Source organism: Gobio gobio (genome assembly GCF_949357685.1).
Source record: "Gobio gobio genome assembly, chromosome: 4".
NCBI classification, from domain to species: domain Eukaryota; kingdom Metazoa; phylum Chordata; class Actinopteri; order Cypriniformes; family Gobionidae; genus Gobio; species Gobio gobio.
In genome coordinates, this window is record NC_137100.1 from 61080410 (window position 1) to 61103327 (window position 22918).

General features: G+C 38.1%; 1 protein-coding gene across 2 annotated transcripts in view; it reads left to right on the forward strand.

The window, feature by feature from the left end:
* egflam (EGF-like, fibronectin type III and laminin G domains) overlaps positions 1-22918 on the forward strand; it is a 49430-nt gene that overhangs the window by 17214 nt on the left and 9298 nt on the right. For both annotated transcript variants that reach the window (XM_079816303.1, XM_079816302.1), the window contains exons 8-18: positions 1842-1954; positions 4458-4851; positions 8201-8301; positions 8380-8480; positions 11250-11394; positions 12111-12300; positions 12953-13078; positions 16458-16701; positions 16813-16924; positions 17804-17920; positions 18071-18251. In XM_079816303.1, the coding sequence (XP_079672429.1) occupies positions 1842-1954; positions 4458-4851; positions 8201-8301; positions 8380-8480; positions 11250-11394; positions 12111-12300; positions 12953-13078; positions 16458-16701; positions 16813-16924; positions 17804-17920; positions 18071-18251 (1824 nt within the window). The remainder of the gene's footprint in view (positions 1-1841; positions 1955-4457; positions 4852-8200; positions 8302-8379; positions 8481-11249; positions 11395-12110; positions 12301-12952; positions 13079-16457; positions 16702-16812; positions 16925-17803; positions 17921-18070; positions 18252-22918) is intronic.

Here is a 22918-nt window from a genome sequence, read left to right on the forward strand (position 1 = left end):
TAACCGAAGCTATAAGTTGTGAAATCAAGCATATCTCGTTCTTAATGTTTTTTTAGTTAGCGTACAGCTACCCGATTAGCTTAGTTTACACACCACGGTTGCACTCACCCAACATCTTAAAAACCTTAGCCCTGCTTTAATGTTTATACAATAAATGTGCACCTGTTCTGTATATTATTGTTTTTTTATTCTTTATTATTTACATTACAGGTACATTACTATGTTATGATTTTGTATTGGTATTATTACTTAGTTTATCAATTAAAATAATTTAAAATATGTAAGGCATGTTATTGCTCCCATTATAGCAATCAATTACATATTTCAAATAAATGTTGTTTGTGTGTACTTAGTATGACAATGAATTCATCGTTTATTTTTAAACAATTGCTTGTCCAGCACCATGTATGGAACGGCAAACTTTGCTGACTTTGCTGCAGTTAAACTCTGTTATAATACAAAAAGCTATTATTAGAGCAATCGGCAACTGTTTAAGTCATGTGACGTGTGTTTTCGTCTTGTAGTGTGGACAGAGATCGTTTCTGAAACACAGTGGAATTTTTCATTTGAAAATGCTGCGTTAAAATTAAAATGTACTGGTGTAAACAGGGACTGAATTGAGGATGCCTTTTAAATTCCAATTAAATTCATGATTTGAATGTAAATGTAAATTGAATGTAGAGAAGAAGAAATTTTGTTTGGGCTTTTTCATTTTTATTTATTAATTTATTTATATTTCAGTTTTCTTTTTAGCCATTTTAGTACTTCAACTTGTTTTATTTCTTAACTTCTAAACTTATCAACGTAAAAGAAAATTTTAAATGTTCAAGTCTAACCTTTTCATCTAATATTTATATTTTATTTCATTTCAATTAATGAAAATGTATTATTACTGGGGTGGAGGAACACTACATTTCCCAGGATTGCAATTCAGTAAATTCCTCTTCCTGCTATTCCAATTCCAATTCAACACCTCTTCCTGAACACTAACTCTAACCTGAACAGATCCATTTTCATCAACTGTAAAATAAGCCGTCTAAGACGTTTTGAGCTTGTCCACTTTCGACCACTTCCAGAGGTGGTGGAAAAAGCATTTGACCTGATTGCTTTAGTGATCAAATGTGTTTGAACAGCCACAAAAGACCGCCTACTCTGCTCCTACATTTTGGGAAGCGCTCTAGCCAAATGGGATATAAACTTTGTCGGCTGGAGACCCAAGTTTGGTTTGAATTCAACAGCTTAGGTACGCGCGTCTTCCTCTGCTTGTCAACAAATCGCTTCTGGGTCATGTGTCCGAACGCCGGATCTGCATCATATTCTCACGCATGCGTCGTGGAGGCACACACGGAAGGCAATAACAAGTTGGATAAAGGTGTTATTTAGATTTTTTTTTGCGCACAAAAACTATTGTCGTCGCATCGTAAAATTATTGTAGAGTCACTGTGGTGAGATGGACTTTGTAACAACGTTTTAAGTGCCTTTTCTGGGTCTTGGGAGTATTAATGTACTGAATGCCAATGGAGGCCTATCTGAAGCCTTTCTCAGCCATCAGCTTTCAACTAAAATATCTTAATTTGTGTTCCGAATATTAACGGAGGTCTTACGGGTGTCGAACGACATAAGGGTGAGTAATTAATGACAGAATTTTCATTTCTGGGTGAACTAACCCTATAAGGTGCAAGATGGTAATAGTGATGCTTCACAAGCACCACTAACAAATCAGCCTTATAAGTTTCTAACAAGTCAGATGTGTTCTGTGGATGAAATTATGATTTTTGTCCTGCTTACTGTATTTATGAGGTCAAATGACTGAAGTATACGATTCACTGCTTTAAAAACAGGTTCAGTGGATGTAGGCAGTGGAGACTATGACATCTACATCTCAAACTCTGACAGTAAAGATGAGGATGGGTTTGACACAGACGATTCAGATTATGACGTCTTCATTGAGGAGGTGAGCGATCTTTTGTTTTTAAAGGGGTCATGAATTGAGAAATTAAAATTTCCTTGATCTTGTGACATTTTAAGAGGTCATTGTGCTATAAAAACGTACGTTTCAGAACTCAAAACGTCATCATGAGTCCAAAAAACAGCTTTAATTGAAACCAAGCTCCAAAAACAACTTGTTTCAGATTAAGGGCCCTATTTTAACGATCTGAAACGCAAGTGTCAAAGCGCGAAGCGCAAGTAACTTTGTGGGCGGGTCTCGGCGCTGTTGCTATTTTCCCGGCGGGATAAATGGCTCTTGCGCCCGGCGCAAATCTAAAATGGGTTGGTCTGAAGTAGCTTCATTATTCATAGGTGTGGTTTGGGCGTAACGTGAATAAACCAATCCGAGCGTCATCCAACATTCCCTGTAAAAGCAGGTGCGCAAGTTCCATTATGGATTGCTATTATTATGGCGTATTTACCAGGCGCATGCCAGAAGCGGTTCACAGCCGAGGAGACTGATGTTCTTGTAAGAGCAGTGAAAGACAGAGAAGTTGTGTTGTATGGGGATGGGAGAAACCCACCCAAAATAGCGTCGGTTAAACAGGCGTGGGAGGAAATAGCCACAATTGTTTCATCAGCTGGCATCCCCAGGACGTCGCACCAGTGCCGCAAGCGCTACAATGACATCAGAAGACGGGGAAAGTCCAAGCTTGCCAGCATCAATCGGGCACGCCGTGTAACGGGAGTATTGGATCTGCCTCTACTCAGGACCTGATGCCAGCAGAGGACATCGCTGCGTCCACCCTCACCGATTTTTTTTCCTGGTTCTAGACGGACAAACCAATTTGTTAGATGTCCTTATATACATATATGTCTTGCCAGAAGTTGCCACTATTGGGCAAACAGGTCTCCTTAATTATTAGACTACAATTAGCCTGAATCATTTGTAAGCTAGATTTATGCCTATTTTTTCACATCTTCGTGGCACACCACAATGATTTCCGTCATCTCATGTGTTAATATTTTTTAGTGTAACAATTTATGATTTGCAAAAATAACTGTTGCATCTGTGTAGATTACATGAGCAAAGTGTATGCGCGTTGTGCACGCTATACATTATGGTCAAGCATGCGCCCTTAAAATAGCATAATGAACAACGCGCAACGCGCCACTGACTTTAGACTAGGTTTTTTCTGGTCAGTGGCGCAATAGTTTAATGGAACAGCAAAATAGCACCAGGGATTGTTTGCGCCGGAACACGCCTCCTTTTTTGCGCTGAACCGCCCAGGTAGCGCAAGTTCATTCACTAGTTTAGCGACGTGCTTCTGTGGAGGGAAAAGCGCGCTTTGCGCGGGTGCCAGATAGGAATGACACATGCGTCGGTGTACAAAGTCAATTGCGCTGGGTGCAAGATAGGGCCCTAAGTCTCATTTTGACTTGACCGCCTAAGAAAATAAACATCTACTTCTACATCATCACGTCTTTGGCCCCGCCCACTGCCGCCTTAGTGAGATGAGAAGAGAGATACAGGATCACTGGACGAAAAAATCCTTCAAAAGGATCCTAATGCTAGGGATGTGGTTATTTATTTTCAACAATGTGTATGTCTCAGTAGAGCATTATTTGTTTGTATTCGGTACATTTCACTACGGATTCTTTAGTAAATCAGTCACAATTTCAATAGATAGCACAGGCTATGATATGGACCCCACAGTAATGTGACAACATGTATCTAGCCGTGTTACTTCTAATGCCTGATCTGTGATCAGTGATTTCTGATATGGTAATGGTTCATGTACAGTCAGATGTTCTTTGTCTCAAAATCATTTATTGCGGTTTATGCGTCAGTAAATCAAGCCAGTAACTAAACTTTCCATTGTTTCTCTTAGTAGCATGAACATTTTTTTATTTGAATTGTGATTAAATTATATAGGTCCCTTTATAATCGCTGGAGCTGTCAATCACACAGCGTGAGTTTATCAGTGGCCAAAACTCTCGCCAAAACTCCCGTTATAATCAGTGACGCCATCTGCTCTTATTTACATCGTGTTTGCACTGTTAGTTATGATGAAAGCATTCATGAGAGTGCAAAAATCAACAAGATCACTGCATTTCAAGAGAGTTCTGCATGTAATACCCATTTCATATGCAAATATGTTGGCCAATCACAGCAGTGGGCGTGTACACTGACGTCTCACAGCAGACACACCCCTTCAAAGAGAGCGTTCAAATCAGAGGCTAAAATCAGGGTAAAAAAAAATAGCTTTTTTTCTCAATTATGACAATTTTTTACGTAAAAATCTTACTAACATTATATGTGCACCCCAGGAAACATTGCAAAGTAATTCAAAAAATGCAGTTCATGACCTCTTTAAAGAAACCTACACAATGGAAGAGCCAAAATTCTTAAAATAATTGTTTCTATAAATACAACTGTATACACAATGAACAGCATCTTGTCACTCAGAATGTGCTGTTATTCTGTTAGTAATCGTTCTGGCATTTATCTATGTGTTTTTATGCAGATAAAGTTTCCTAGCAGTAAGAAAAACGACAGACGTTCTCAGCTACGCTCCCGCATCGGGACTCCCGGTAACGGAAATGTTATTTTTAGGATGCGTACACCTGCTTCCCAAAATATCACGTCAACAACAACTATAACCATGACAACGGTCGCTAGCTCCACCCCCAGGACACCCCCTATTATAGTGACAGACGCCGCTCCTACTACACCTCCTCCTGCTTTGCCATCTCCCAGTCCATCAATGACGGCATGGAAAGGGGAAAGACCCCGGGTCTACGACGTGCCATGTGACGAGACGGTCTGCCCTCCTGACAGCTTCTGCATCAACGATTACGATACTGGAGGCTCTCGATGTCACTGCAACCTCGGTCGCCAGGGAGACTTCTGCTCAGAAGGTTAGTTAGTTCTGTCTGTTTAAGAGCGATTATGCTCACTCCTCGCGGTGCAATATCAGTTCATATTTGATGTTTAATATATAGTTTTGTTAGATTATCGATACAATTTCACTGTGGACGGGGCTTCCCAAAAATAGAATTTGCCGTTTTGATAACTTCCACCAGACTTAAAGGAGTAGATCACCCAAAAATGATCACCCCTCAAAACAGAAAATATAAAAATAAAATGCAATCCAAAATATAAAAAAAAAAAAATTAAGTTTTAAATATGGATATTTTTCTTACACAAACGCGCCACTTCACTTCAGAAGGCCTTTATTAACCCCCCGGAGCCATGTAGAGCAGTTATATGATGTATAGATGCACTTTTATGATGGATAGATGCACTTTATGGACTTCAAAAACTAAACAACAATTCACTGCCATTATAAAGCTTGGAAGATTGGGACATTTTTAGCATAACTCAGATTGTATTCGTCTGAAAGAAGAATGTCATATACACCTAGGAGGACTTGAGGGTGAGTAAATCATGGGCTAATTTTCATTTTTGGGTGAACTAACCCTTTAAGGACATGTTTGCAAACCTAACCATATAAAATAACCATGCAGACAGAGCAGAAGGTGCTTCTCATTTCTTATTTGTGCATCCTCGTTTCCTTGCGTCCACTCCCTTCGGATGTGAGGGAAGGATATCCTCAGGAAGCTTCCTCACTCCTCGCGGTGCAATGAGAGAATTAAGTTGTCCTTCAAGATGGCTGTGTTCGATAAGTTTCCGGGTTATGGGCTGAACACCCTCAGTGTGTTTTGCTGACAGGCTACAAAAAAGTGTGAGCTGTGACCAGTGTTGCCAAGTCCATGGTTTTCCAGTGGAATTGGGCTACTTTTATACTGTTGCCACGGGTTGTTTTTTAAGTGACCCCCAAACTAACCCCATTTACCATGACATGCGATCGGGCTAGTTTTGACCGTTATTTGGCGGGTTTTGAATAGCTATTGAGCTGGTTTTGTTACGCAAACCTCGACAGAGTCTAGTACTGTCAGAGCGACATATTTGATTTCCTATGACACCTATATTGTCTGAACGGTAGTATACTTTATGTGTGGTATTACAAAAAGAAGATAATCATTTATAATGAATCATTGATGTTCTGCAGGATTTGCATTGTGCAATAGGCATTCTCGTTTCTTTTCTTAGTGGACACAATAAACAGCAGTGTTTTTGTAGTTTTGTTTTATTAAATAAGACCTAAAACCTTAGAAATCTACTAAACGCTCTCTTGGATGCTTGGAGAATTCGTCTCTTTCCCTTTTTCATTTCATTGTTTCCTCCTTCTGTCTCTCTTGTCTCCTCTGAGGACTGTTGGGAGTGGGTAATCTTTGAGAATGGAGGTTTGCATGTGCTGTTGTGTATTCCCCTGGCATTTCTATTCCTGTCTAACCTTTTCAAAGTGAGCTCAATAACATTTTTAAAACAAGTCGCCTCCACAGACAAGATATTGCTCTCACAGTATTGCATATCAGTTTCAATGTTTAAATGTAATGTATACAAGTTTTGCTGAAAATGGCAATTTCTGTCAAAACATCAGCTTTTGTAATAAAAGCATAGGCAGGCAAAATAAATATATAACACATATTCCTTCAGCCTCTAGGGGGAGCACTTATGCTTTCCATTAGCTTCAAATTTACACTACAGAGCCCTGAACATGACATGCGGACAAAAAATATGTATATCGTGGCCACAAATTAACAATTCGTTCCCACAACACACAGAAAAAAGTGTACAAATTTTACCTTTAGGGGTACAACAGCTTGTCACTGGGGCAGTATCCTTAAAAAAGGAAATAGTTGGACCTTTTTCCCCCTTAAAAGGTGCATATTACTAGTACCTTAGAGTAGCAATATGTTACCATAAGGTACTACTATGAACCTTTTAGGTGTAAAAAAGGGACAAATATGTCCTTTTAAAGCTGTTTTACCCCTAAAGGTACAAGTTTTACACTATGTCAGCACTAAGTCGTTACCTCTTTTTAAGTTTTGGTTAAATCAAAAGAAGGGAACAAATTAGTTCAACGTGGTCACCATTTACTAAAATGAGGGAAAGAATTAAGTCATGGGAAAGAAGAGAGCATTTTGTCTTTCCTTTAGTCCATTTTCCTGGTGGAGAAAGAAGGTCAATTTTAAATATGTATATCTGGTAAAAGTCTATTTTCTGACCCTTTTATTTGTAGCACAAGCAAAGGTTTGGCTGAAGTCAGTATTTTAAATAGAATTCTTTTTTTTTCTTTTCAGCAAGGGTACATTATATAACAAAAATATTAAGCAGCATGACTGTTTTCAAATGATAATAATCATAAATGTTTCTTGACAGGAAATCCTCATATTAGAATGATTTCTGAAGGATCGTGTGATACTGAAGACTGGAGAAATTATGCTGAAAATTCAGCTTTGATCACAGGAATAAATTACATTTTACAATATATTTAAAAAACAAACAAACTGTGATTTAAATTTGAATAATACACTGCCCGGCCCCCAACATAGCCTATTTATTTGGATTTAAATAGGCAAATGCTTAACAGTCTATGATTGGATCATTATTGCAGTGATTATTATGTTTCTAGCATGTTATATGTTGGCAACAGTTCTTCTAACCATAATTGAAGGAGTGTGTAGCTTTTCATTTCTTAAACAACCATGTGGGAAGACACATCATGGCCATATTTCAGCATGACATTGTCAAGATTCATTAGGCTCAGATTGTGAAAGAAAGGTTGTGAGGGAGCATGAAGAATCATTTTCACCTCTGAGTCCAGACCTTAAATTCATTGAAAGTCTTTGGGATGTGCTGGAGGAGACTTTACAGAGTGCTGGACTTTTACATTGTCAATACAAGATCTTAACCAAAAACTGATGCACCTCTTGATGGAAATAAATGTTGTGATGTTATTTCCATTTCCAATATTTCCCAATATTACGGCCCCAAACTTTTGAACAGTAGTGTAGGTGACCTGAAAGCTCATAAACATGGACTAAAAGCCACAAAACTTTAGTTTTTGGTTTAATTAGGGTTTGGGCTAAAGGTCATGTTCTAGCACTGTGAATGTGACTGTACATCAACATGGCAGTAATGAACTATGGGATTTGTGCCCAAGAGATGAAACGCTCTGTAAACCCAACAAGATGCCGAGCCAGAAAGCTTGTCCAAACGGACTGAAAGAAATAATTTCCCATGACCTTCAGTCACACAGTTTGGCTCTAGACTCCCAAGTAATGAAACACAGTTTATGGAGGATGTGTGCATGCAAAAAGTTTTCAAAAACTAATTGAACCACATATCTGTGTCCCACAGGTCTGACGGTAAACTTCCCAAAGTTCTATGGCTACTCTCACATGACGTTTGAACCTCTTAAAAACTCTTACCAGAGCTTCCAGATCAGCCTGGAGTTTAAGGTATAATCACTTATACATGCAGACTTTGAGGCTGTTTTTGAGAGCAGACTCTTCTGAATCACTGCTTTGACCTCTCAGGCAGAGGCTGAGGATGGATTGCTGTTGTATTGTGGAGAGAATGAACACGGTCGAGGAGATTTCACCTCCCTGGCCCTCATACGGGGGAAACTACACTACAGGTATCTCCCTGCTTTTATTTGAGTCTTAATAATGGTTCTTGCAAACACTTTAATCTCCACAATTTTCTGCATGTTACTTTACAGTTCATGCAGATTTAAATCAAGCTTTGTTTTGTAGCTATTTATCTCCTTAGAGGTGCTCTGTATTTAAAGGAACTGTACTTTATACTTAAAAAAAAAAGATTAATCTTTGAAAAGACCCCATTGACTAATGTTAATATAATGTATATACTGTGTGTGTGTGTGTGTGTGTGTGTGTGTGTGTGTGTGTGTGTGTGTGTGTGTGTGTGTGTGTGTGTGTGTGTGTGTGTGTGTGTGTGTGTGTGTGTGTGTGTGTGTGTGTGTGTGTGTGTGTGTGTGTGTGTGTGTGTGTGTGTGTGTGTGTGTGTGTGTGTGTGTGTGTGTGTGTTCTATTCATTCATTCACACTCATATTAATATTTGCATATTGAATCATGATTTGTCTTTCCACTTATATCTATTTATCTATTAGTATTTTTTAACCTAAAACTATACCTTTTTTTGACAAAAATATGTATTACAAATACACATATGTACATATATAATTTATATATATATATATATATATATATATATATATATATATATATATATATATATATATATATATATATATATATATATATATATATATATATATATATATATATATATATATATATATATATATATATATATATATAATATATACAGGGAGTGCAGAATTATTAGGCACGTTGATTTTCTGATCATATTTTTTTTCCAGGCACATTTGACCAATTCCAAACCACAGTAATCCTAATAACTACTATTAATTTAGTATTTAATAATGTATAAGTAATATATAATTGTTCATGAAGGCTGGAAATGAAAAACACCTTATATTCAGGTGTGCAGAATTATTAGGCATGTTTTCTTTTACAGGTAAATTGAGCCAAAAAAGAGATTTAACTCAGACTGAAAAGTCAAAAATTATTAAATGCCCATGAGAAGGATGCAATACTAATGCAATACTAGACATTGCAGTTAAGGCATGACCATTGGACAGTGAAATGCTTGTTGGGTCAGCAGGGTCAGACAAAAACATGTGGCGGAGAAAAGACACCTATTAACCGCAAAAGAATTAAGAATTAAGGTGAAGAATTAAGGGTGAAACCATCAGGAACCCTTTAGTCTCCGGCGCCACCATTTTCCAGAGCAGAGGTGTCAGGATCTCAGAGACTTCAGTTAGGTAAAGAATCCTAAAAAATGACCCCCACTAAATAAGAATCACAAGCTGAAGTGTTGTAAAATACATGAAGCCTGCTTTTTTATAGGCTTTATAGGTTTTATAGGTTGAGAATGACTCTTGAAGGACCAGCACCACATCCTCTAGTACCACTGTTTAAAGAATTAATCTTCCAGAATCTGGCAGTACGTTTTGGGAGTTCATTTTAGTCCATCCTGAAGTCCGTTTTGCAGAGATGGACTAAAAATGAACTCCCAAAACGTACTGCCAGATTCTGGAAGATGAATTCTTTAAACAGTGGTACTAGAGGATGTGGTGCTGGTCCTTCAAGAGTCATTCTCAACCTATCTGTCCATAAAGCCTATAAAAAAACCTTCTTCATGTATTTTACAACACTTCAGCTTATGATTCTTATCTAGTGGGGGTCATTTTTTAGGATTCTTTACCTAACTGAAGTCTCTGAGATCCTGACACCTTGCACTTCTGGAGACTCCAGGTAGGTTCAGCTCTGGAAAATGGTGGCGCTGGAGACTAAAGGGTTCCTGATGGTTTCACACTTAATTCTTCACCTTAATTCTTAATTCTTTTGCAGTTAACAGGTGTCTTTTCTTCACCACCTGTTTTTGTCAGATCCTGCTGACCCAACGAGCATTTCACTGTCCAATGGTCATGCCTTAACTGCAATGTCTAGTATTGCATTAGTATTGCATCCTTCTCATGGGCATTTAGTAATTTTTAAAAAATCTCTAATCTTAAATCTCTTTTTTGGCTCAATTTATCTGTAAAAGAAAACATGCCTAATAATTCTGCACACCTGAATATAAGGTGATTTTCATTTCCAGCCTTCATGAACAATTATATATCACTTATACATTTTTAAATACTAAATCAATAGTAGTTATTAGGATTACTGTGGTTTGGAATTGGTCAAATGTGCCTGGAAAAAAAATTATATATATATATATATATTCTTGCACTTTTCATATTCATATATTAATAATAAGCTAAAGCTTTTTTAATATTTACAAATTTTTTCATTGTTTTACTAAAAAAGTATTATAAAAAATGTCCTGGCTCTTCCAAGCTTTATAATGGCAGGGAATTGCTGTTTCTGTTTTGAAGTCCATAACAGTGCATCTATCCATCATATAACTGCTCCACACGGCTCCAGGGGTTAATAAAGGCCTTCTGAAGCGAACCGATGCGTCTGTGTATGAAAAATATCCATATTTAAAACTTTATAGACTAAAATAGCTAACATCCGGCGGACCGCCGTACGCATCGATTTACGGCGAAAGAGTCAAGAGGCACTTTTATGGACTTCAATTCACTGCCATTATAAAGCTTAGAAGAGCCAGAACATTTTTCATATAATCCCGATTGTATTCGTCTGAAAGAAGAATGTCATATACACCTAGGATGACTTGAGGGTGAGTAAATCATGGACTAATTTCCATTTTGGGTGAACTAACCCTTTAAAAAAATACTCTGTGAATTTATTTAGCGATTATTAGCAACTGATCTTTATCATGATGTTCACAGGTTTAACTGCGGTACGGGGGCGGCGCAGATCGTGAGTGACAGCTCCATTGTGATTGGTCGGTGGCACACTGTCACAATATTTAGAGACGGCATGAATGGCTGGCTACGATTAGATAATGACACACCGGTATCAGGCCGTTCTCAGGTACACAAACACAGCATATACACACAGTTGGTTTTGTTTCATACACTGTATTGACCAATCATCACCCAGGGGCCGGTTGCATAAACTACTAAGACTAGTCTTACAAGTTAGACATTACATTTTCTTTCTTAAGACTTTTCATAACTTTTTAGATCAGGGGTCTCAAACTCATTTTACCTGGGGGCCGCTGAAGGTAGACTCTGGGTCAGGCTGGGCCACATCAAGTATTACACATAAAAAGTGTTTCAAATATTCAAAAAAAAAGTAGCACAACTGATCCAATCTTCTCAATCTTTATTATTAACAGTTCTTCAACATGAATGTTTCTTCTGAACATGAACGCTTCTTCAGAACATAGGCTTCTCTTGCCAAGCCTACTCTATGTTTTTAAATATAGCCTATAGAAATTGAATAATGTAATATGAAATAATGAATGATTTTAATTTTATTTTAAATAATAGACTAATTCAAAGCAAGGCTGTAACCAGGTCAAACAGAACAGTGAACGAAATTCTAGGTCTAATTCTAGTTGGGACGCGAGTTTGAGACCCCTGTTTTAGATTGATCTAATTTGACATTGGCTGACTGCCCTTGACTAACTGCTAGTGGCTCATACTAGATCTTAAGACACTGTCTTAACATAATGGCTATGTTTATGCAACTGACTCCAGGACAATAAAATGCGTCTAAACACCTCTTTTCTTTGTCTCTCTTAGGGTCAGTACACTAAAATAACATTCCGCACGCCTTTGTTTTTGGGTGGAGCTCCGAATGCCTATTGGCTGGTGAGGGCTGTGGGGACCAATCGTGGGTTTCAGGGCTGCATGCAGAGTCTGACTGTCAACAGTAAAGCCAGTGACATCCGACCCTGGCCTAAAGGAAATGCACTGAGTGGAGCAGACATCGGTTAGTTGGAGAATAACTAGTGTCCAAATAAGTTTTGTCTTCAGCTATCGTTTTACGATCGTCAAACCTAAAATGTACTTTTGTCAAAATTTTTTGTTTTGTTTAAAGTATGCTTGTTTATTTTTCTTTGGAATGAATATCACTTGCTTTGCTATTTTGCTGCCCCCTGGGGGTTCATCAGTTGATGTAAAGCTATCACTTAAATTATAAAGGTAAAATAAAAATATATAATAGCAATCAAAATAAAACACCTTAAAAAAGACTGCCTGCTTAATCTCAGGAGGTACATCTCAGTTATTTCAAACATTCAAAAGTCTGTGGTTGGTAAGGATGCATTAAATTGATCAAAAGTGACAAAAATAAAAAATAAATCAGCTTTGCATCACAGGAATAAATGACATTTTATGATCATATATACTAACATGTTTTAAATTGTAATAATATTTCACAACAGCTATTACTGTATTTTTGATCAAATAAACCCTTTCTGAGACTAAATTATACTATAAAATAAAAAAAAGACTGACCCCAAACTTTATCTGTAGTGTAGTGATCTAATGCAATGATATTCAGACATGTGTAAATGTCCACATACTTTTGGGAATCACTGTATATGTGTTGAAAGCATCTTCCTCTCTTGTGTGTGTTTCAGGCGAGTGCAGCAACAGTGCGTGTGAGAAGGTCACCTGTGCTAATGGAGGAATCTGCTTTGCCAACCGAGCGGATGGCTTCATCTGCCTGTGCCCTCTGGGCTATAAGGGCTTCCTCTGTGAGGAGAGTGAGTCACACATGCCCTCTACGTACCTTTCAAAAGAGTGCTTATTACAGAAATTATATATTTTGAAAGAACGTACTTAAATGCAAACTGAATGTAATGGTATCGGACACTTTATTGCATGTTAGTTTATAATTAAATGAAAATGTATTATAACTTAAATTTATATTAAATGCAATTATCTGAACTTCAGAGTGCATTTATTGTCACACGAAAAAGGTGCACTATGTAACTTTTCCGTCCGCTAGAGGTTGCCTATTCAATACAAAGGCGTAGTTTGATGATGCCACGTTTGAGCGCAGAATATTGGGACATGTGGAAAAGAATCGGGATAGGACTCTGGCAGAAATCATGTTTATGGATGTGATTATTAACGTTACTGTAGGATGAAGCAGAGCAGGGCCGAGTGTTGTGGAGCTGAGCAAGGCCGCTGGAGCGATTGTTAATGAGATTAACGCAACACACGCCTCGCTAGCAGCGGGACTTTTATTATGCCACAGTCGCCGGCTGGACTTTTATTTTGCCACAGTCGCCGGTGCTATTTCTGCTTTTCCGGTCATGAGTATGAGGTAACGCAGCTCTGTTTATCATATCAGATACATCTGAGTGTGTTGATAACAATGTTATGACGTTACTCTGTGCGTTCGCTCGGCGGCTGCTATGACACTTGTTCACACTGCAGTGAGAGTAAAGCGTTTCTGCAAAATAAAACCGGAAACCGAGGGTAATGCAGATATGACACAATCGACAGGCGACTCCCTCACACGTCCTGGTTCCTTGGTTAAAATAGCAATTTTCTCACGATTTACAAATAGTTGGAAACATTTGGGATACTGTAACGCTCAACTGAACAAAATATATAACACTGGCCTAGTGGTTTTTGCATATTTTACTGAAAATTTTTTACATAGTGCACCTTTAAGTTCATCTTTATATGTAATTTCATAACTTATGTTGTCTTTGAAATATGGTTAAAGTGTACTGCCGAATGTACTGTCGCGGAAATTCTCAATCTGTGAAGTGAAGTGACGTGTGGCCAAGTATGGTGACCCATACTTGGAATTTGTGCTCTGCATTTAACCCATCCAAGTGCACACACACAGTAGTGAACACACACACCGTGAACACACACCCGGAGCAGTGGGCAGCCATATTGCTGCGGCGCCCGGGGAGCGATTGGGGGTCTGGTGCCTTGCTCAAGGGTCACCTCAGTCGTGGTATTGAGGGTGGAGGAAAGCGCTGGTATTCACTCCCCCCACCGACAATTCCTGCCGGACCTGAGACTCGAACCCGCAAACTTTGGGTTGCAAGTCCGACTCTCTAACCATTAGGCCACGACTGCCCCGTGTTATCTGTTATCTGCCCCGTGTTATCTGTTATCTGCCCCGTGTTATCACGACATCTGTTATCTGACTTCACCACGGACAATTCAAAACAACTCACAGTTGTTAATATAAAACTACAGTATCTCGAGGTAATTCCCTTCTCGAATACATCTAACACAATTTCAATACTTTGAGGTAATTCGCCTCTCGAAGTAAGGTGACGGCGTCCCGTCGAGAAGCTACTATCACTAGCGTTTACTCAAACACACATGAGCACACAGGTCTTTAGCATCTATACTCTCTCACCGTCCTTCTCAGGTGTACGCTGGTCTCTGCAGGATCCTTAAAGGGTTAGTTCACCCAAAAATGAAAATTCTGTCATTAATTACTCACCCTCATGTCGTTCAACACCCGTAAGACCTCTGTTCATTTTCAGAACACAAATGAAGATATTTTAGTTGAAAGCTGATGGCTGAGAAAGGCTTCAGATAGGCCTCCATTGGCATTCAGTACATTTACACTCCCAAGACCCATAAAAGGCACTTAAAACGTCGTTACAAAGTCCATCTCACCACAGTGACTCTACAATAATTTTACGATGCGACGACAATAGTTTTTGTGCGCAAAAAAAAATCAAAATAACACCTTTATCCAGCTTGTTATTGTCTTCCGTGTGTGCCTCCACGACGCATGCGCGAGAATATGATGCAGATCCGGCGTTCGGACACATGACCCAGAAGCGATTTGTTTACAAGCAGAGGAAGACGCGCGTATTTAAGCTGTTGAATTCTACATTGATCGTTCTTTAGGTCTCGGTGTAGTTCTCAAAGTGTGCATTTCATGGATTCCCGAACCCCGGTGCTACGTCATATTCTCGCGCATGCGTCGTGGAGGCACACACGGAAGACAAGAACAAGTTGGATAAAGGTGTTATTTAGATTTTTTTTTGCGCACAAAAACTATTGTATTTTCATTTTTGGGTGAACTAACCCTTTAATACTTATGTATTACAGCCTCACCCCGAGAACGGCTCTATAGTCTTCCAACACCATCACTGTCTTTGCTGTGATCTATTGAGCGCAGAATCTGTAGTACTTCTATTCCTCAGCTGCGCAGCATATATACCTGACACCACTCCCAAGTTGCTCTTTGCTGAAATGAAGTTTTATTCACGGCCGGGAGATCACTGGTCACAACAACCAAATGAGTCTCTAGAACAGAAAGATGTATGTACATTTATGTTTCTTACAGTTGATTAAAAATCAATGTTACTCAAGCCTTCTTCACTCTGGTTGGTTCTGGTGATTGGTTTAAGGTAATCATATGACTGCAAGTCTACATGGTCTTTGACCTGAACATCCTTAGTCTGCGTTTTTCTGTAGTTTCATGCTAAATAACCCTTTGACCATTTCTGAGGTCCATTTTCTATATATATATATATATATATATACTTATATTTACTAATATCAAATAACACTACAGTTAAAATTATAATAAAGTACTTAACATGTGCTTTAGTATGTTAGTCATCACATCAAAATAAATGTTCTTCTTTAAAGCACAACTAAAGATTAAAACATAATGATTTAAAATGTAAGTGCACTTTTTAAGTGTGTTAAAAAACTTTCATATATATGCAAATATATATATTTTGAATATGCTTTTAGGATTTGTGGTGCACATTCAATACAATTAAGCACACTTCTTTTTTTGCAAGGGAAGAAAACGACAACACCACAGTGCAAAAACATAAACATATACTGTATGTCATAACCCACAGTTCACACTCTGGAACAATGTCAAATGTAGTAATAATAATAATAATAAATACAATTGTAACTACACAGTATAATAAACGTATTTACATCGAAAATAAACACAGACAATCTGCAGTTATCTGTGAACATTTTAACAAATGAGAAAGAAGTGATTGCTCAGTTGGATGAATCATATTATAAATATTGTTTATCAGAAATATCATAACTGTAAATGCAATTTTGACTCCCCAAAGGCAACCAATCATGATTAACTGACTTCATATTTCTGAATGGTTCCAGGCTTCCTGTTGTCTCTACCCCAGTTTAACGAGAGCATGTTCTCGTACGCCAGCGCCCCGTGGCCTCAGCCCTCCCACAACTACCTTTCCTTCATGGAGTTTGAGGTGACCTTCCAGCCGACCAATCCCGACGGCACGCTGCTCTACACCGACGATGCAGCCAGCCGTGACTTCCTGTCGATCAGCCTGGTGGGCGGATATGTGGAGTTTCGCTTCGACTGTGGCTCGGGTGCCACCGTTATCAGGTCGAGTATACAATGGAAATGCAAAACATTTGAGTCTCTTTATGATTTAGTAGATGACTGTGAATCCGCAGTTGTTAAATATTGAAAGAATATCTTTTCTTCTGTTGACAGGAGTGCAGAGGCCGTCACTATGGACGTGTGGCATGAGTTGCGTGTGTCTCGAACAGCAAAAAATGGCATTCTACAGGTAGACAACCAGAGACCGGTGGAAGGCATGGCAGAGGTGAAGAGATTTTTATATTATTTTTAATCATTTACACTAGCGTTCAAAAATTTTTAGTAGATTTTTTAATATTTTGGAAAAGTCTCTTATGTTTACCAAAGCAGCATTTATGTTATCAAAAATACGGTGAAATATTATTACAATTTAAACAAACTGTTTTCCATATGAATATATTGTAAAATGTAATTTATTTCTGTGATCAAATCTAAATTTCCAGCATCATTACTCCAGTCTTCAGTGTCACATGATCCTTCAGAATCATTCTAATATGATGATTTGCTGCTCAAGAAACACTTATGAGTATTATTAATGTTGAAAACAGTTGTGCTGTGGGTAACATTTTTTTTTTCATATATTTTTTGGAAACTTTTATATATTAACTTCTATTTATAATTTTTTCCCCAGAGGTTTCTGCAATGAATCAAAAGATTTCAGAAGCAGAGCATATATTTAAAATATAAATCTTTTGTAACATGCCACTTTTGATCAATTTAATGTGCCATTGCTGTAATTTAAAAGTATTAATTTCTGTAAAAACAATCTTACTGACCCCATACCTTTAAATGGTAGTGTATATAGATTTCAACTGAATATATTCATATTTCTTTACACATTTAGTTGCAATATACACATTTCGAACTGGACTTTATTTGTATACATTTTTGTATTTTATTTTACAAAAAAAATGTAAAACCTTTGAACACTTTTCACGTTGTTTGGGCTATAGTGCATCAGTTAATGACAACAAAATGTGTTCTATCAGAAATAAATTTATAATACAAGGGATCTTCTGAATGCTTTCTTAGGTCATTTTTTATGTATATTGTTATACAAATAATAATCTCTCTCTCTCTCTCTCTCTCTCTCTCTCTCTCTCAGGGTGCATTTACTCAGATAAAGTGTAGTTCTCCTCTCTTTATCGGAGGGGTTCCTAATTATGATATTACTAAGACGAGTGCTGGTGTCCTGAGACCCTTCAGTGGAACTGTTCAGAAGGTATAATCATGATTAATTCAATATGAGACAGAAGATGCATAGTTAGTTGAATAGTTATCCCAGGAGTCATCAAAATCTGACTGCTTACTACTGTGTGCAGACTTCATCTTAAAATGGTGAAATAATTTTCAGTCTTTCCTCCTGACCCAGATCTCTCTGAATGACCGGCGTATAGAGCTGAACCCAGGTCAGGCTTTTGGGGTGAACGTGTTGAATGCAGATCACCCCTGTGTGGAGAACCCATGTGCTAATGGGGGAACGTGCAGACCGAAGTGGGACGGATACGACTGTGACTGTGCACTTGGGTATGATGGGAAACACTGTCAGAAAGGTGAGAAAACACACACACACACACACACACACACAAAAACACACACACACACTCTAAAGTATACTGTATGTCAGGGGCGGTTCTAGACCCTTTTTAGGGGGGCTTCAGCCCCCCTTAACTTCTGCCCAGCCCCCCTAAAAAATGTGTGATTAACCTTTAAAGCATATGAAACTGGCGGGAGGCTTCGGCTTCGTCCTGTCTTTTAGTCTGCGTGTTCTTCAATCCGCAGCGGCGCCGGGCAGAGCGCACGTCAGAAGCAGAGGTGTGTGCGTTCATCTGAGCCTCATTGGTCTGTCATCGCTTGTCAATGTCAAAATATTCGAGAAAACCAATCAAATCAGAGTAGGCGGGCTTTATGTTCTCACAGAATCTGCTGAGGCTAAACGCGAATTTTAGCAGCACGACTCGACGTCAAGTGAGAGAAATGTAAGCTAAGACTCTGCTTCTTTAAGTCAGAAATGTTAAACAAAGACAAAAATATTCAGGCAAATGAATAGCCTACACTTTTGTCTAATTTCGCCAATTTGAATTGTAAATAGGCCAATGTGATTCATAATGTAATTAACAAACAAGAAATATTAACAAAACCGTTTTCTTCAGATTAGGCATAAGATTAATAATGAATGTGTACATATTGTAAATTAATATTATTCCATTTGTAGCCTACAGTAAATAAATAAATAAAAAAACACTATTTCAGCATGTATTGGGCATAAGATTAGTAATAAATGTTTATTTTGTGAATTAATTTAATAAACTTAAAACTTTAATAAACAGTAAATTAAAGTGTCTAATAGGGCTGCTCGATTATGGTAAAAATCATAATCACGATTATTTTGGTCAATATTGAAATCACGATTATGTAACACGATTATTTCACATGACTTTGGGAATGTGTTGTATTTATTAAAAATACACCTTTCAACAATTCAATTGAAATTGTAACATTTGTTGTACTTTTTGAACTATTAAAATAAATAATATAACATATATTCAAATCAAAGTATAAAAGTATTCACGTAAAAATGATAACCACAGATAAATAAGATCAACAATATGGTTCGGCTAGATATGCTTTTCAGGTACGTCTAACATTAGTTTTCAGGTACAGAAATGTCTCAAATGTAAAATAACATTGCATATTTGAGTGCATAAATTAAAGATTAATCCTATTAAACTTACAAAAGCTATTCAATCAAGAGCAGTGAGTGATGTCCTTGTCTTTTGTTGTTTGACATTAAACAGACAGCAGTAAAGGCTACTGCCTTTTTAAGACCTAATGCTCGGATATGCGTCGTCTTTATCGACTGTATAAAGTTCACTTAAGGCATATACAGACTATGTCTGCTAGGATACTCATCAAGATGGACATGTTGACATACGTTTTGTGTGAGTTTGTCCGTTCAAGAGCAAGACTTGAAAGAGAACTCAATATTTGCACGCTGAGAGACGCGTGCGCGCTCTCGGATGAGCGCACAGAGATATTTTCTCACAGCGCGCGCGGCTTCTCATTCGCGTCTTCTGGCACTAAACCCGGATGATGATGGAGAACATGACTGGTCATATTCGAAAATATGGCAGCACTCGCATGCATTGAGCAAAGTTTACAAAGAGAGAATTATTTGAAAAATATGAGGGGAAAAGGACGTTTACACGGCTCCTCTGCTCTCGTCAGTTTTTGTTTCTTTATTAGATTGTCATAGGTCACTCTGTTTAATTTTCAAGTGGTTAAACAAATTTGTGGTGTTCCCTTCCGTTGCAGCCACTACCATGTAGCAAATCTTGCACGTAGCATGTTTCTGCACGTCGTCTGATTCCTCGAAGCCAAACTGTTCCCAGACAACGGAGTTAGTTTTGCCTTTTTTGCTCACCAAACGCTGCTGTAACTGCCCTCCTTCTGCCATCTTTACTCGCGCCGAGTATTTAAATTCCAGCGGATGATATGCACACGAGTCACGAGACTCACGACCTGAGAGAGTTTGTGGCTTCGGGAGGGGCGGATGAGCGTGTGCGCGTTTCATTCAGAACGCAAGACAAAATAAGAGTGTTCTTGCAAAACTGAACATGGCAAAATAATCGTTTTTTCTCGATTGTACTATTTTGGTGATCGTTGGGAGGCAAAATCGAAATCGAAATTTGATTAATTGCACAGCCCTAGTGTCTAAGAAAAGTTATCATAAAACATATAAATATCAGTATGTTAATATGTAAACCATATTTATTTTCTTCTCTGACGAAAATGGAAAAACTATATCAGTTAAAGCTCAGCGTTAGGAGGGGAAGAGACTGGGCAAGAGAAAAAAGAGAGATGTGGAGATAAGAAAGACAAATAATCTACTGCCCAATGACATGGTTTTCAAGCTACTGTTATCAAATTTTTTTGGCCTTCAGAACATTTAAAATGCACATATGTAGATCAGAGAAATAAAAAAATTCTCGGGGGAGCTTTATAAGTATTACTAAACAGCCATCCTATGGATATGCATGTTAGTAAGCTACTAGTTAATAGAGCAATTTGGACCCTAAAATACCCTCACTGGGGGCTAAGCCCCCCTAAAATGAAAATCCTAGAACCGCCCCTGCTGTATGTGCTCCTGAAGATCTGCCATCCAGGTCCATAATTTAACTATTACATTATTCACACAAACCTGAAGCCGCTAATGCAGGAATATGTTCAGAATGCAATACCTACCGTACATACTCATCAATTTACATTTATGCATTTGTCAGACTCTTTGGTTTCCCTTTATTATGATGGTCTCTTTAACACATTCTGTTGACTATTAGTAAAGTTGCACCCACATTATAACTCTCAGAGTGTTAGTAGAGTGCTAGTAGACTGGTAGAGTGAGAATAAGTTGACATGTAGTTACAAAGTTACTTGCTATAGTCAGTAGCAGTGTTGGGAATAACGGCGTTACAGATAAACGGCGTTACTAACGGAATTATTTTTTTCAGTAACGAGTAATCAAACGAATTACTGTTTCTTCCGTTACAACGCCGTTAGCGTTACTGAGGGAAAAAAATGCGGCGTTAGTCGCGTTACTATAATTGAGCTCACTGAAGCGCTTTTCATCCGAACAGGCTCTCTGTCAGTCGGACCTGCAATGTGTGTGTGTGTGTGTGTGTGTGTGTGCGTGTGCGCGCGCACCAGCCATGCGTGTTGGGGGTGGGTGCGGTGGTACACATAACTGATGATGATTGGTGGGTGGGAGACAAGGTTGAAGTTGATAGGTTGAGTTCACACCTATTTTTTTTCACGGTCTATGGTTCACACAAACACACACACACACACACACACACCTATGACGCACACGCATATGCACATTCAGCGATAGTCCAACGACTTCAAAGGTAGCTTTCGCAAATTGGAAGTATAAGCGCTACTTTTCCCTCGTTGAGGTGAAAGGTAAGAATATTTAAGTAACGTGCAACTTATGCCCAGGAAGAAAGAGTCTCTCCACATCGGTGGCAAGTGATTCTGAAGCGCCTCACATCATCATATGCCACAAAATCAGTGGCTAAAAACCCAGGTGATAACGTGAGCTCCACTACCACAGGAAAGTATAGTACTGATAATATTTACACAATATTTACACTATAGTAGGCCTACTGATAATATTTACAATAATGCATTGAATTTGATAGGTGTCTCTCACATTGTCCCACAGCAACATTACAATAGTGCACATTAATGTACAATGTTTTATAATAATAATTTATTCTATTTAGTGTCCAATTCATTCATTTAACATATCTAATATTGGGGGCATCCAAATTATTTGACATATTTGAACATTTGAAAGAAAAAAAAAGTAACGCAGTAATTACTTTACCTGGTAATTAGTTACTTTTATAATGATGTAACTCAGTTACTAACTCAGTTACTATTTGTAAGAAGTAACTAGTAACTATAACTAATTACTTTTTTAAAGTAACGTGCCCAACACTGGTCAGTAGAATGTCGGTTGGGGAGCATCAAGATAAAGTGTTTGCAGACATTAAACAGACAGTCTTGTAATACTCTAATGTCTGCTAGTTGACATGTAGTTGCAAAGTTACTTATAGTTAATAGAATGTCTAAAGTGGGCTATCGAAATAAAGCGTTACCTTGCTAAGTTACTTCTGCCAAAATGTGCATTATAAAACCAGAGCTCCCTTGCAACAAATACTGTATCCCACAAAGCAATGCACTGAATTCAATCTTCCATGCCTATAATGACTTATTTGATCAGGCTTTTTAAAATACAAATTTAGATTAACAAATAGCAAATTTTGATAACAATGCAGACTACTTAGCATTGCATACTGCATATTATTTCACATCATATTATTAGTACAGTTTTGACGGCCCCACTTTATATTAGGTGTCCTTAACTACTATGTACTTACAATGTGGTGTGGTGGTATGAGTAAGTTTAAGGGTAAAGTTAGGGACAGGAGTGGTGGTATGAGTAAGTTTAAGGGTAAAGTTAGGGACAGGTGTGGTGGTATGAGTAAGTTTAAGGGTAAAGTTAGGGACAGGTGTGGTGGTATAAGTAAGTTTAAGGGTAAAGTTAGGGACAGGTGTGGTGGTATGAGTAAGTTTAAGGGTAAAGTTAGGGACAGGTGTGGTGGTATGAGTAAGTTTAAGGGTAAAGTTAGGGACAGGTGTGGTGGTATGAGTA